The sequence below is a fragment of the Balaenoptera acutorostrata genome, chromosome 5 (genome assembly GCF_949987535.1).
Source record: "Balaenoptera acutorostrata chromosome 5, mBalAcu1.1, whole genome shotgun sequence".
NCBI lineage: Eukaryota > Metazoa > Chordata > Mammalia > Artiodactyla > Balaenopteridae > Balaenoptera > Balaenoptera acutorostrata.
The window spans coordinates 33,188,458-33,205,918 of NC_080068.1; the positions used below are offsets into that span (position 1 = coordinate 33,188,458).

General features: G+C 35.7%; 1 protein-coding gene across 4 annotated transcripts in view; it reads right to left on the reverse strand.

Annotated features, from left to right (window-relative positions):
* The window catches only part of LRBA (LPS responsive beige-like anchor protein), a 751,667-nt gene that overhangs the window by 644,544 nt on the left and 89,662 nt on the right, over positions 1-17,461 (reverse strand). For all 4 annotated transcript variants that reach the window (XM_057546722.1, XM_057546725.1, XM_057546723.1 and 1 more), the window contains exons 5-8: positions 13,299-13,394; positions 2,043-2,164; positions 1,829-1,955; positions 1,019-1,138 (exon numbers count right to left, since the gene is read on the reverse strand). In XM_057546722.1, the coding sequence (XP_057402705.1) occupies positions 1,019-1,138; positions 1,829-1,955; positions 2,043-2,164; positions 13,299-13,394 (465 nt within the window). The remainder of the gene's footprint in view (positions 1-1,018; positions 1,139-1,828; positions 1,956-2,042; positions 2,165-13,298; positions 13,395-17,461) is intronic.

Consider the following 17,461-nt stretch of genomic DNA (forward strand, 5'->3'; position numbering starts at 1 on the left):
CACGCTGCTGATTTTGGCAAATTACTTAACCTCTCTGTGCTCAGTTTCACTGGTAAAATGAAGATTACAACAGTACTTATCTTACAAGGTTGTGGCTTACAGAAAATAAAGGTATTTATTACAGTGCCTGGAATACAATAAGTACTCAATAAAGATTAATGTAAGGGAAAAAAAAGGTTGAAAAGCAGTATACATATCTGATCCCTTTTTTATATTTAAAAAAATTAGAGTTAACATTTATTGAGCACTTATTCTGTACAAGGCACTCTGCTAATGAATTTGTGAACAGTATCTCATTTAATCAACCTTCTGAGATACATACTATTTTACACCCATTTTTAGGTGGAGCAAACTTTGGCCTAATAGACTAAATAAGGTCATACAGTCAGTAAGGGATTCAAACCTAAGTCTATCTTTTATAACAACCTGGGCTCTTAAGGTCAGCATTTCAAAATATGTAAATATGTATAGAATAAAGTATGAAAGGAGGAGTTAATGGTAAATGAGTGTTACAAGCTTGTATTCATTTTCCTGATCTGCATTTTTCAAGATTTCTATTAAAAATGTAATTGGGGTGGGGGGGGGGGGGAGAACATTTGAATTTAACTCTAACCTATGGACCTCTTTTTGAATCTTGAAAATATTATAACATAATAGTTATCTATAGCAGCTATGAATTTTATGGAAAATTTATAAGCATGCATCATCTAACTCATTCATAAAAAATATCAGAAGCCTGTAGTAGAGCTCTCAGGTTTAATTTGATCAACGGACCAATGACACAAATACTTTCAAGATATACCCACTGTTACCTATGAATCTTCTCTACCCTTTCCAGAATAATTTTATAACAAGGACTAAGTAATATGTGCCATATTAGCACAGTTCTACTCTCTTAATACATTAACATGCTAGCCAAACTATGATTATAAAAACCCACCACTGTGGTATTCTAAAATTTATATTAAATATAAAATATATTTTTCTTATTTCACTGTAACTTTCTCAAACTACTTACATCACTGGTGTTGACAAACCATGTTATCTCTCCATAGGAAGCAAGCTCACCATTCACATAACATCGAAGCTCACTGTTCTTCCACCGGTTATAAATGTGCACTATAGTTACCATATACCACTGAATAAGCAAAACAGTTAAAAAAAAAAAAAGATAAAGATAATGATCTTTCCAATAACTCAACCACACTGATAATAAGTAAAAATTAAATGCTAAATTACAATTAATCCTAAAAATAAGATAAGACTACATTTATTAAATTCAATATTCTACCTCTGGAACCATATTGATTCAAGGGAATGCTCAACAAATAACAGCTTCCCATGAAATTATTTTTCAAACTTTTTATTATGACAATTTTCAAATATACCCCCAAAAGTAAAAAGTTTAGTACAAACTCTCTCACCATCTCACTTCCACAACTGTCAACATTTTGTCATATCTGTTCTATCTGTCTATTTACCTATCTACATATATATAGATGTACATTTTGTTAATAAACAGTTTATTAATCTCTAAATTTTAACGTACAAAAGAAAATACATATTACTACTACCACTACTAATATAACTGCCACTGATATTTTCCCCTTCTATTTCCTTTAAACTCTACAAATAACTAAATATTCACTCTTTTTATTATCCAAATCAGAGAGGTTAACAATTGTCCAGTGATTTACACTTCATTTTCTAAAACAGTATAAACACAGAGCTATGATTTACCGCATATTATGTCAATAACACTAAAGCAAAGCATTCTGAAGTTTAGAATAGCTTGGTAACATAACTATGACTCAGTAAGATCACATACCTTTTGTGGCTTGAAATCAAATTTCACACAGTGTTGAAAGCCTTTTCCTTTTGACTTTACTGATGTTATAATTAAACATCCCCCAACAAAGTGTGCAGAATAACCAAGACCTTTGCTGGTTCTGAAACTATAAAATATAAGTTTTCATTTCATCTCCAAATATTCTTCTCATTTTCAAAGTAAAGTAACAACACTAAATTACAGAAATACATACCAATACAAATATGGTTTATCTTTATCCACATTGATGTTATTTACAGGATCCATTCTAAGCCAGGTATGAAATGTAAAACCATTCTGGTATGGCCATTTGGCTATAGGAGGTAATGCAATAGCCTAAACGAAAAAGCTTTGAGTTACTGACACAAAATGAAAAATTTTGTTACTGAAATCATGAAAATGAGACCTTACAATGCTATATATATTTCTACTAGATATTATTCTACATCATGATTAAAATATGCAGTAGTCTCTTTATCTGAAAGAAGACTTTAATAACTTCTAAGTATTCCAAAATATATAGTAATGATGTTAATTTAATTAAACAATGGAAACATTCCAAGTAACCTGTTTCATGCACTAATCATAAGTGCTTCATTTCTTACAATAAACATGTCCAAACAAATTCCTATTAAAAGAGATAGGTACTGGGCTTCTCTGGTGGTGCAGTGGTTAAGAATCCACCTGCCAATGCAGGGGACACGGGTTTGATCCGTGGTCTGAGAATATCCCAAATGCCGCGGAGCGGCTAAGCCCGTGCGCCACAACTACTGAGACTGTGCTCTAGAGCCCGTGAGCCACAACTATTGAGCCCACATGCCTAGAGCCCGTGCTCCACAACAAGAGAAGCCACTGCAATGAGAGGCCCGCGCACCACAAAGAAGAGTAGCCCCCACTCCACACAACTAGAGAAAGCTTGCCCGTAGAAATGAAGATCCAATGCAGCCAAAATAAAAATAAATTTTAAAAAATTTAAAAGTAAAATTTAAAAAAAGAGGCAGGCAGTGATATCAAATTGGAAATTTGTTGCTGAAATGTTACATAAGGTAACAGAAGAGAGAAAGAGAGACAAGAAAGGAAAGAAAAAGTTAAGGAAAAAGCCTGGAATATAATTTTTTTAACAGCAAATATAAAGCGGAAGAGGATTCGTTCATAACTTTTTTCATAACATTTTAAAATTATATTCATAAGTCACTATATAAATGATTTTACCACTTGGCTTAAATTTTTATTTAAAACATCATAGTACATACTGTAAGGGCCCCCAAATCTCCAAAACAAACTTGAGAAAGAAGAACAAAGTTGGAAGACCCAAACTAAAGACTCCCAAATTTAAAACATACAACACAAAGATACAGTAATGAACATTTTACCATATTGGCATAAAGACAGAGATAAAGATCAATGGAATAGAACTGAGGGCCCAGAAATAAACCCTTATATTTGTGGTCTTGATTTTCAACAAGAGTGTCAAGGCAGTTCAATGAGGAAAGAATAGTGTTTTCAACACATTTGCTAAGAAAACTAATATTTACAAGCAAAGGTATGAAGCTGACCACTTCCTTACGTGTCACACAAAAAATTAACCCCAAATCGATGATAGACCTAAATGTGAGAGCTAAAAATATAAAACTCTAATAAGAAAAAATAGGGTTAAATCTTCGTGACACTGAGTTAGATAAATCCTTCTTAATTAGGCAATGAAAGAAAAAATATATGAATTGGACTTCATTAAAATTAAAAACTTTTGTGCTTTAAAGGATACCAGCAAGAAAGTGAAAAGACAAGCCAAAAGAATAAGAGAAAATATTTAAAAGTTATTTATCTGATAAGAAACTTATATCCAGAAGAATATATACAGAATTCTTGAGAGGGCAGACAGCAGAAGCAAGAAGAACTACAATCCTGCAGCCTGCGGAACAAAAACCACATTCACAGAAAGATAGACAAGATGAAAAGGCAGAGGGCTATATACCAGATGAAGGAACAAGAAAAAACCCCAGAAAAACAACTAAATGAAGTGGAGATAGGCAACTTTCCAGAAAAAGAATTCAGAATAACGATAGTGAAGATAATCCAGGACCTCGGAAAAAGAATGGAGGCAAATATCGAGAAGATGCAAGAAATGTTTAACAAAGACCTAGAAGAATTAAAGAACAAACAAACAGAGATGAACAATACAATAACTAAAATGAAAACTACACTAGAAGGAATCAATAGCAGAATAACTGAGGCAGAAGAACGGATAAGTGACCTGGAAGACAGAATGGTGGAATTTACCACTGCGGAACAGACTAAAGAAAAAAGAATGAAAAGAAATGAAGACAGCCTAAGAGACCTCTGGGACAACATTAAATACAACATTCGCATTATAGGGGTCCCAGAAGGAGAAGTGAGAGAGAAAGGACCAGAGAAAATATTTGAAGAGATTATAGTTGAAAACTTCCCTAACATGGGAAATGAAATAGCCACCCAAGTCATGGAAGAGCAGCGAGTCCCATACAGGATAAACCCAAGGAGAAACACGCCGAGACACACAGTAATCAAATTGGCAAAAATTGAAGACAAAGAAAAATTATTGAAAGCAGCAAGGGAAAAACGACAAATAACATACAAGGGAACTCCCATAAGGTTAACAGCTGATTTCTCAGCAGAAACTCTACAAGCCAGAAGGGAGTGGCATGATATACTTAAAGTGATGAAAGGGAAGAACCTACAACCAAGATTACTCTACCCGGCAAGGATCTCATGCAGATTCAATGGAAAATCAAAAGCTTTACAGACAAGCAAAAGCTAAGAGAATTCAGCACCACCAAACCAGCTCTACAACAAATGCTAAAGGAACTTCTCTAAGTGGGAAACACAAGAGAAGAAAAGGACCTACAAAAACAAACCCAAAACAATTAAGAAAATGGTCATAGGAACATACATATCGATAATTACCTTAAATGTGAATGGATTAAATGCTCCAAGCAAAAGACACAGGCTTGCTGAATGGATACAAAAACAAGACCCATATATATGCTGTCTACAAGAGACCCACTTCAGACCTAGGGACACATACAGACTGAGACTGAGGGGATGGAAAAAGATATTACATGCAAATGGAAATCAAAAGAAAGGTGGAGTAGCAGTACTCATATCAGATAAAGTAGACTTTAAGATAAAGAATGTTACAAGAGACAAGGAAGGCCACTACATAATGATCAAGGGATCAATCCAAGAAGAAGATATAACAGTTATAAATATATATGCACCCAACATAGGAGCAGCTCAATATACAAGGCAACTGCTAACAGCTATAAAAGAGAAATCGACACTAACACAAGAATAGTGGGGGAGTTTAACACCTCACTTACACCAATGGAGAGATCATCCAAAATGAAAATAAATAAGGAAACAGAAGCTTTAAATGACACAAGAGACCAGATAGACTTAAATGATATTTATAGGACATTCCATCCAAAAACAGCAGATTACACTTTCTTCTCAAGTGTGCACGGAACATTCTCCAGGATAGATCACACATCTTGGGTCTCAAATCAAGGCTCAGTAAATTTAAGAAAACTGAAATCATATCAAGCATCTTTTCTGACCACAATGCTATGAGATTAGAAATAAATTACAGGGGAAAAAACGTAAAAAACACAAACGCATGGAGGCTAAACAATACGTTTCTAAATAACCAAGAGATCACTGAAGAAATCAAAGAGGAAGTCAAAAAATACCTACAGGGCTTCCCTGGTGGTGCAGTGGTTGAGAATCTACCTGCCAATGCAGGGGACACGGGTTCGAGCCCTGGTCTGGGAGGATCCCACATGCCGCAGAGCAACTAGGCCCGTGAGCCACAACTACTGAGCCTGCATGTCTGGAGCCTGTGCTCCACAATAAGAGAGACCGCAATAGTGAGAGGCCGGCGCACCGCGATGAAGAGTGGCCCCCGCTTGCTGCAACTAGAGAAAGCTCTCACACAGAAATGAAGACTCAACACAGCCAAAATTAATAAATAAATAAATATTTATAAAATAAAAAAATAAATAAAAAATAAAAAACCTACAGACAAATGACAATGAAAACATGACGATCCAAAACCTATGGGATGCAGGAAAAGCAGTTCTAAGAGGGAAGTTTATAGCAATAAAATCCTACCTCAAGAAACAAGAAACGTCTCAAATAAACAACCTAACCTTACACCTAAAGCAATTAGAGAAAGAAGAACAAAAAAAACCCCCAAAGTTAGCAGAAGGAAAGAAATCATAAAGGGCAGATCAGAAATAAATGAAAAAGAAATGAAGGAAACAATTACAAACATCAATAAAACTAAAAGCTGCTTCTTTGAGAAGATAAACAAAATTGATAAAACATTAGCCAGACTCATCAAGAAAAAAAGGAAGACTCAAATCAATAAAATGAGAAATGAAAAAGGAGAAGTAACAACTGACACTGCAGAAATACAAAGGATCATGAGAGATTACTACAAGCAATTCTATGCCAATAAAATGGACAACCTGGAAGAAATGGACAAATTCTTAGAAAAGCACAACCTTCCAAGACTCAACCAGGAACGAATAGAAAATATACACAGACCAATCACAAGCACTGAAATTGAGACTGTGATTTAAAATCTTTCAACAAACAAAAGCCCAGGACCAGATGGCTTCACAGGTGAATTCTATCAAACATTAAGAGAAGAGCTAACACCTATCCTTCTCAAACTCTTCCAAAATATAGCAGAGGGAGGAACACTCCCAAACTCATTCTACGAGGCCACCATCACCCTGATACCAAAACCAGACAAAGATGTCACAAAGAAGGAAAACTACAGTCCAATATCACTCATGAACATAGATGCAAAAATCCTCAACAAAATACTAGCAAACAGAATCCAACAGCACATTAAATGGATCACACACCATGATCAAGTTGGGTTTATCCCAAGAATGCAAGGATTCTTCAGTATAATCAAATGAATCAATGTGATACACCATATTAACAAATTGAAGAATAAAAACCATATGATGACCTCAATAGATGCAGAAAAAGCTTTTGACAAAATTCAACACCCATTTATGATAAAAACCTTCCAGAAAGTGGGCATAAAGGGAACCTACCTCCACATAATAAAGGCCATATAAGACAAACCCACAGCAAACATCATTTTCAATGGTGAAAAACTGAAACCATTTCCTCTAACATCAGGAAGAAGACAAGGATGTCCACTCTCACCACTATTATTCAACATACTTTTGGAAGTCCTAGCCATGGCAATCAGAGAAGAAAAAGAAATAAAAGGAATACAAATTGGAAAAGAAGAGGTAAAACTGTCACTGTTTGCAGATGACATGATACTATACATAGAGAATCCTAAAAATGCCACCATAAAACTACTAGAGCTAATCAATGAATTTAGTAAAGTTGCAGGACACAAAATTAATGCACAGAAATCTCTTGCATTCCTATACACTCATGATGAAAAATCTGAAAGACAAATTAAGGAAACACTCCCATTTACCACTGCAACCAAAATAATAAAATACCTAGGAATAAACCTAACTAGGGAGACAAAAGACCTGTATGCAGAAAACTATAAGACACTGATGAAAGAAATTAAAGATGATACAAATAGATGGAGAGATATACCATGTTCCTGGATTGGAAGAATCAACATTGTGAAAATGACTCTACTTCCCAAAGCAATCTACAGATTCAATGCAATCCCTATCAAATAACCAATGGTATTTTTTACGGAACTAGAACAAAAAATCTTAAAATTTGTTTGGAGACACAAAAGACCCCGAATAGCCAAAGCAGTCTTGAGGGAAAAAAACGGAGTGGGAGGAACCAGACTCCCTGACTTCAGACTATACTACCAAGCTACAGTAATCAAGACAATATGGTACTGGCACAAAAACAGAAACATAGATCAATGGAACAAGATAGAAAGCCCAGAGATAAACCCACGCACCTATGGTCAACTAATCTATGACAAAGGAGGCAAGGATATACAATGGAGAAAAGACAGTCTCTTCAATAAGTGGTGCTGGGAAAACTGGACAGCTACATGTAAAATAATGAAATTAGAACACTCCCTAACACCATACACAAAAATAAACTCAAAATGGATTAGAGACCTAAATGTAAGACCGGACACTATAAAACTCTTAGGGAAAAACATAGGAAGAACACTCTGACATAAATCACAGCAAGATCTTTTTTGATCCACCTCCTAGAGTAATGGAAATAAAAACAAAACTAAACTAATGGGACCTAATGAAACTTCAAAGCTTTTGTACAGCAAAGGAAACCATAAACAAGACGAAAAGATAACCCTCAGAATGGGAGAAAATATTTGCAAACGAATCAACAGATAAAGGATTAATCTCCAAAGTATATAAACAGCTCATGCAGCTCAATATTAAAGAAACAAACAACCCAATCCAAAAATGGGCAGAAGACTTAAATAGACATTTCTCCAAAGAAGACATACAGATGGCCAAGAAGCACATGAATAGTTGCTCAACATCACTAATTATTAGAGAAATGCAAATCAAAACTACAATGAGGTATCACCTCACTCCTGTTAGAATGGGCATCATCAGAAAATCTGCAAACAACAAATGCTGGAGAGAGTGTGGAGAAAAGGGAACCCTCTTGCACTGTTCATGGGAATGTAAATTGATACAGCCACTATGGAGAACAGTATGGAGGTTCCTTAAAAAACTAAAAATAGAATTACCATATGACCCAGCAATCCCACTACTGGGCATATACCCAGAGAAAACCATAATTCAAAAAGACGCATGCATCCCAATGTTCACTGCAGCACTATTTACAATAGCCAGGTCATGGAAGCAACCTAAATGCCCATTGACGGATGAATGGAAAAAGAAGTTGTGGTACATATATACAATGGAATATTACTCAGCCATAAAAAGGAACGAAATTGGGTCATTTGTTGAAACGTGGATGGATGTAGAGACTGTCATACAGAGTGAAGTAAGTCAGAAAGAGAAAAACAAATATCGTATATTAACGCATGTATGTGGAACCTAGAAAAATGGTACAGATGAACCGGTTTGCAGGGCAGAAGCTGAGACACAGATGTCGAGAACAAACGTATGAACACCAAGGGGGGAAAGCCACAGGGGGGTGGGCATGGTCGTGTGCTGAATTGGGCAATTGGGATTGACATGTGTACACTGATGTGTATAAAATTGATGACTAATAACAACCTGCTATATAAAAAAAATAAACAAAATTAAATTTAAAAATTTTTTTAAAAAAGAATTCTTACAATTCAATAATAAATAGAAAAATGCAATTTTTAAATGGGCAAAAGATCTGAATGAACATGTCTCCGAAGAAGATATGCAAATGGCCATAAGGACATGGAATGATGCTCAGCATCATCAGTCACGAAGGAAATGCATATCAAACCCACAGTGAGATATTACTTAACACCCACTAGGATGGCTATAATCAAACAGACAGACATTAACAAGTGTTGGCAAGCAAGTGGAGAAACTTGAATCCTCCCAAATTGCTGATGGGATTATAAAATAAATCTAGCCACTTTGGAAAACAAACTGGGAGTCCTTCAAATGGCTGAACATAGACAATATGACTCAGCAATTCCACTCCTTCATTTCCAAGAGAAATGAAAACATAAGTCCACATAAAAACTTGCATATAAAAGCCCATAAAGCATTCCCAAAAAGTGGAATCAACTCAAATATCCACTACTTAAAGAATAATTAAACAAAATGTGCTATATTCTTTCAATATTAGTCAGCCATTAAAAGTAATGAAGCAGTGATACACACTACAACATGAATCGATCTTGAAAACAGTAGTGGTAAGTAGAAAAAGCCAATCACAAAAGTCCAGACATCAGATGATTCCACTTGCATGAACTGTCCAGAATAGACAAATCCATATAGACAGAAAGTAGAACAGCAGTTGCCTAGGCCTGGGAGTTTGCAGTGAAATGTGCAATGACTGCTAAGGAGTGCAGGGTTTCTTCTGGGCGTGATGAAAAGTTCTAAAATTGATTGTGATAATGGTTGCACAGCTTGGTGAACACACTTAACCATTCACTGCACACTTTAAATGAATGAATCGTGTGATATGGGGATTGTAACTCAATAAAGCTGTTAAAAAAAGATCATACTACAAAGTTTTCGTTTTCTTGTTATTTATAATTTACAATAATTATTGTTACTTATAATTTACAATTTCTTGTTATTATAATTTACATAGGCATTTATGTCAACATCATACATACGCATATATTCTTTTATATGTATAAGATATTCCATAAAAAATGAAAAAATCATTGAGCCAAATTTATGTAATAACACAATTGAGACTTCAAGAGGCTGATTTAAAATGAATGTTGGGGACTTCCCTGGTGGCGCAGTGGTTAAGACTGCGAGCTCCCAATGCAGGGGGCCCGGTTCAATCCCTGGCCAGGGAATTAGATCCCACATGCATGACGCAACTAAGAGTTCGCATGCCACAACTAGGGAACCAGCGAGCCGCAACTAAGGAGCCTGACTGCCGCAACTAAGGATCCCACGTGCCGCAACTAAGCCCACCTGCCACAACTAAGAGCCAGTGCAACCAAATAAACAAATAAAATAAAATAAAGTAAAATAAAATGAATGTTGCACTAAGAAAAAAAAATAAAAGAATACATATTCACTGTATACATACGCTCTCTCTCACTGAAACATGAGAGTAGAGGATGTGAAAGCTTTGTAAAAATAATTTACCCATAAATACTTTAACTTCCCTTTAAAAGCTATGTTAGAGGGAAAAAATGAGTCACTGAATATATTTAAAACACCTTTTCTCTGAAAGTTCCAAAAGCTGTGTAGTTGAACTGCCCCACTTTCAAGATACATATAAGTAAATGGAATGGACACATTACAATCTCAAAGAATCATAAATAATAAAGTTATAACATACGTGAAAAAGAGATTAATCTCATGAGAATACTTTACTTTTTAAAGGGAACCCTCTTGCACTGTTGGTGGGAATGTAAATAGATACACCCACTATGAAGAACAGTATGGAGGTTCCTTAAAAAACTAAAAATAGAACTACCATAAGACCCAGCAATCCCACTACTGGGCATATATCCTGAGAAAACCATATTTTAAAAAGAGACATGTCCCACAATGTTCACTGCAGCACTATTTACAATAGTCAGGACATGGAAGCAACCTAAGTGTCCATCGAACGATGAATGGATAAAGTAGATGTCGCACATATATACAATGGAATATTACTCAGTGATAAAAAGAAATGAAATTGAGTTATTTGTAGTGAGGTGGATGGACCTAGAGTCTGTCATACAGAGTGAAGTAAGTCAGAAAGAGAAAAACAAATACCATATGCTAACACATATATATGGAATCTAAAAAAAAAAAAAAGGTTCTGAAGAACCTAGGGGCAGGACAGAAATAAAGACACAGATGTAGAGAATGGACTTGAGGACACAGGGAGGGGGAAGGGTAAGCTGAGACAAAGTGAGAGTAGCACTGACATATATACACTGCCAAATGTAAAATAGATAGCTAGTGGGAAGCAGCCACATAGCACAGGGAGATCAGCTTGGTGCTTAGTGACCACCTAGAGGGGTGGGATAGGGAGGGTGGGAGGGAGGCATAAGAGGGAGGGGATATGGGGGTATATGTATACGTATAGCTGATTCACTTTGTTATAAAGCAGAAACTAACACAACATTGTAAAGCAATTATACTCCAATAAAGGTGTTAAAAAAAACCTATATATTTAAATATATATATATTTAAAGGGTGGAACTTGGTAAGTTTTTTCTTATTTATTTATTTATTATTATTTGTTTATTTATGACTGCACTGGGTCTTCGTTGCTGCGCATGGGCTTTCTCTAGTTGCAGCGAGCGGGGGCTACTCTTCATTGTGGTGCACGGGCTTCTCATTGCAGTGTCTTCTCTTGTTGCAGAGCACAGGCTACAGGCGTGCGGGTTTGGTAGTTATGGCACATGGGCTCAGTAGCTGTGGCTTGCGGGCTCTAGAGCACAGGCTCAGTAGTCGTGGCGCATGGGCTTAGTGGCTCTGCGGCATGTGGGATCTTCCCACACCAGGGCTCGAACCTGCGTCACCTGGCAGGCAGATTCTTAACCACTGCACCACCAGGGAAGTCCCAAGAATACTTCTTTATGTTGGAGACAAACGATAAGCTCAATGCCAACAGAGTACAATTATTGTAGAAAGCTTCAAATCTAAAATGGTTATTAAGGAAAAATTATATAGAAAAAAATAATATGAGCAATAAAACTTTCCAAAGAAAACTGTGTATTTTGTGTGAAGCATTCAAATATCACAAATATCCTTTCAAAACACTCTCTTCTTTCTGCAGGTATTGCCTGGCTATATAGGGGCCTTAAGCAAGTAGGATATTATGAGAACAAAAGTAAAAAATGAATAAAAGGTAACCTCAGAAGAAGAATAGGCTGAAATATCTTCAAAAATTGTATGCTTGTAACAGGCAAACCAATGTAATAATGAGGAGGTAAAAAAGCTTCCATAAATTACACATATACATTATATAATGTAATCCTATAATATTTTGAAACATTACAGATATTACTGCCATACATAACTGTCTTATTTATAAACTGATCAACAGATTACAAGAATGCTGAGATTGATATTATATGGAAACACACAGGTTAGAAAAACTTGCCTAGAAAGTTTCCAAGAGTAACTCTCAGGTGCAAAAGAAACAGGAATCAGGAAATGTAAGCTAAAGAAAGATTTTCAGAAAGATAAAACTGAAAGTGTTACACATAAATTTCTTTCTTTTTTTTTAAATCTTTATTGGAGTATAATCGCTTTACAATGGTGTGTTAGTTTCTGCTGTATAACAAAGTGAATCAGCTATACATATACATATATCCCCATATCCCCTCCCTCTTTCGTCTCCCTCCCACCCTCCCTATCCCACCGCTCTAGGTGGATACAAAGCACTGAGCCGATCTCCCTGTGCTATGTGGCTGCTTCCCACTAGCTATCTATTTTACATATGGTAGTGTATATATGTCCATGCCACTCTCTCACTTCGTCCCAGCTTACCCTTCCCCCTCCCCATGTCCTCAAGTCCATAAATTTCTATTTGAGAATGCAGAGATAAAATTCATAAGACAAAATGGCTTATGTTGAAAAGAATTGGGTTCTTATTCCACTGAGGCCCCAAGGGGTGAGTGGACAGCTTTCTTAACTTCTTAGAGCCTCTATTTCTTCACCTCTAAAGCAGTCAGGAAAAAGTAACATGCACAATTGCTGTAAAGATTAAGTTAGGCTGTGCAAAGAAGTTGCTACCTAACACAGAACCTGTCAGGAGTGTTTACAAGGCCATACTTTCAGGAAGCAAAAGAAAGAAAAAAGAACTTCAAGTGATTTCCTCATTAAGATTTACTTACTGCAGCACTCTTTCCTGGAAAGTTGAAAAAGGCATCGGGACCATACTTCTGTGGCATGTGCTTTAACACAGACAGCAACTTTCCAGCATGTGGAGGCTATGAAAATAATCAACAATTCATTAACCACATTATTCACCATAAAACAAAAAAACCTACTTTTAGTACAGACATACTTTAATATACCCCCAAATAACTAAATAATTCTGTAAGCTAAAAAGCATATAAAATAACCAAAGGAAGGTTATTTTCAACTACCTTAAAGAAATAAACAATGCACTCTATGCCACTTTTTTTTTATGAGGCGTTGGATAAATATGAGCCAACAGCATTTGACACATAACTCTTCTCCACACTACAGCAAAAATGACCTTTTAAAATTACAAACTACATCAACCCACTACTCATCCCTTTTTAAAGTACTTTTTAATTTCACCAAAAAATAATGCTTACCAAGTCCCACTGTTAAAGGCACTTTAAAAACAATAAAATATTTTAGCCTCATAACCACACTAGGGGTTATTATCACTCCATTTTACAAAGGAGGAATCTGAGGCAGAGGAACATGTCCAAGGTCATACAGGTAGTAAGTGACAAGGATAGGATCAGAACTCGGTCTGACTCCAGAGTCCATGCTTTTAATTACTACACTTTCACTGTTACATTATTCTATCTCTCCTATAGCTTCCCACTGTCTTTAAAATAAAGACCAAAATCCCTAACATGGCCCACAAGATACTTTACATATCTCCTTAACCTCTTTTGCCTCTCTCTGCACTCTATCTACAATGCCTTCTCTGTCTTCTTCCCATAATAGGGCCTGAGCACAAGCTATTCCTTCTGCTTAAAATGTTCTCACTAGGCCTATTCCCCCCTCCCCTTAACTAAATAAATCTTACCCATCCATTGAAGTTCATCTTAATGGTCACTTCTCAGGGCAGTCTTCCCTGACCTCTAAGAATGGATCAAATCTCCCTATCACATTTCATTCTACAATATAGCTCTACTATTCAGCATGTATAGAAGTTGTAACATTACATTTATTTGATTAATGCCTCTGACCCACAAGTCTCCTCTAATACATTAAACAACCAACAGCTAAAACGAAAAGGCACATTTACATTTAGGAAAAGCAAAGGACAATCAGATATACCTTATCATTTCAATCAGTTTACAAGCAAATAAGACAAAGTGTAGTACATTCCTCTTACAAGTTAAAAGTTCAAAACAGTGTCAAACTACTAGTGAAATCACTGGCTTGCCTTCATCTTATCTGGTAGCTGCTCTAAATTATCATTAATAACTATCTAAAAGAGTTTGGCAATCTTTTACCTAAATGTTAAGTGGAAAGCTTCATTCGTAAGTGATCAAGAAATTTTCAATTAACCACACTGTTCAATTACAAAAGTGTAATAACAAGTTACTACAATCACAATGATTTTTTAAAATAAATTCTAAAATGAAATCACCAAAAATAATATGCAGTCAAAAATAAAAATATAACTTTGTAGCATTTCTAGAGAAATCAATCCTCAAAATTTCCTTTTCTATAAACCAATCAAAAAGAATACATTAAGACAAGCACTTAATCCACAGATACTGCTAGGGGATTGTATACTAAGAAAGTCTTTCAGAAAATAATTCAAGAGTCTTTAAAAATGTTCACCCATTGATACACTATTTCCACATATAAAAATCTGTGCTAAAGTAATAATCAAAAAAGCAGACACAGATTCAGATATAGGGATTTTTCACTGCACTGATATGCTAGCAAAAGCTACATAAGCTCTGAGCAAGGCCCTGCTCTTGTTTTATTAATAGTTCATTATTTTTTTCCCTCCCATAAGCAGCTACATTAACATGCTTAATCTTTTTGTATGTGTTCCTTTAAAAATGTGTTTCTGTGTGACTATACTTAAAATTTAAATGATGTTGGGTTAGATATATCATTCTATTTCTTACTTTCTTCCTGCTTTTTGGTATCTATTCTTATTACTCTGTTCATTGATTCTAACTGCTATATAATAATCTATTCTATGCATCCAATACATTTTATCTATCTATTCTCCTAACGATAAACACATGTTGACAATTCACTGCCATCAAAAATAATGCTTCAGTGAACATTCTCATACATATTTCCTTACAGAACTATGTGAGAATTTCTTGGAACATGCACTCAGGAGCAAACTACTAATTCATTGGATATGGGTATAATTTAAGTGACTAACTAGTACTAGATTACTCTTGAGGTTGGCTCCTTTGGTGTTCATTCCAACCAGTAGCACATAGCTTTAAAATAACTCTATCCCTCCAATTATACTTGCTATTATCCAACTCTATAATTCTTGATACAAATGATGTAAGGTGACATATAAATACTGCTTTCATTTGAACATCTCTAATTATTAGTGATTTAATGTTTATTTGATTGTGGAGTTTCTATCTCTGTAAACAGATATCTGTTCATATCCTTTCCTATTTTCTTACAGTTTTCTATATTCACCAATATAACAAAAAATGTTCTAATTACATATTCAGAATAAATAAATTATTTGAATATAAATAAAAACCAAAATCAAACCAGTATACTTCTTCTTCTGGACATGACACAGTAACAGGACCTACACTTTCCAACTCACCATAATCAACTTGAAAACTGGACAAAATGTATGAAACTAAAACTGTTTTCAGACTAGCTCAAGACTGTGATCCTTGAGAAAGGGAAACAAAATGAGTCATGAGATTACCCAGACTTTCTACCTGCAGTCAATTTCCTTATCACATATCATTGCACAGGGAGAAGGAAACCAAATAGAACTTGAAATTCTCATTGAGTTGATGAGGCAGAAATTAGAGGATGGGTAGCCTGAGGTGGACAGAACCTTCAGGGCAGAGTACTACAGAGGAAGGACCTATGCAGAGAAGGAACTCCAGAAATCTGCACTGACCCTTTGGCATAATACCAAACTTTCATTTCTACCTTAAAACTCAACAAGGTGGGGTGGCCAAGATTTTGACAGCCATAAGTCAAAGAATTCCCAGAGCAAATACAGAGCCAGGAATTGCTGAGACCCTACTAGGCACTGTGGAGAGACCACAGTCTTGCTTGCCTGATGTCTGAGACTTAGGGTCACTCACAGAGACCCTAGAGAAGTCAGGCCAGAATAAGGCTGCCCTAACAATAATAAGCCCTAGAGTAACAGCCTAGATTGGCTGACCCAAAAAACTTTTAAACTAGCCTGAAAGAATAAAGTTAATCCACAAGTAACTTACCTCCCTGCAAAAGCAGTCTAACAGTCTTAAAAGAACTATGACAGAATCCAGCACTCAACAGGGAATAACTCACTATGACTAACATCACTATGTCTAAAATCGCTAGTATAAAACAGGAAAATATGACCTACAAGTAAAAGCAGAATGAGTGAGCAAAAAACTGATGTAGAAAATGACAGAGATGACAGAATTAGTGGATGAGAACATTAAAGCAACTATTAATATGCTACATATTCTCAATGATTTAAAGGAAAACAAGAATGAGGGAACAAATGAAAGATATTAAAAAGAACCAAATAGAACTGACAGATTAAAAGTATCGGAAATCTAAAAATTTTAATGGCTGTTAACACATTACAGAAGAAAAGATCAACTGCCTTAAAAATATAGCAATAAAAGCAATCTAAAATGAAGTACAGGGACTTCCCTGGTGGCACAGTGGTTAAGAATCTGCCTGCCAATGCAGGGGACATGGGTTCAAGCCCTGCTCCGGGAAGATCCCACATGCTATGGAGCAACTAAGCCCATGAGCCACAACTACTGAAGCCCGCATGCCTAGAGCCCGTGCTCCACAACAAGAGAAGCCACTGCATTGAGAAGCCTGTGCACCGCAACAAAGAGTAGCTCCCAGTCACCGCAACTAGAGAAAGCCCGGGCGCAGCAACCAAGACCCAACACAGCCAATAAATAAATAAATAAATTTATTTATTTAAAAAATAAGTAAAATAAAATGAAGCACAAAGAGAAAAGACTAAAAAAAAAAAAAAAATGTGAACAGATCTCAGTGACCTAAGGGGCACTACCAAGAAGTTCAAAAAACATGTAACTGGACTCCCAGAAAGAGGGGTAGAGGGACAAGAAAATGATATTTGAAGAAATAATGATCAAAA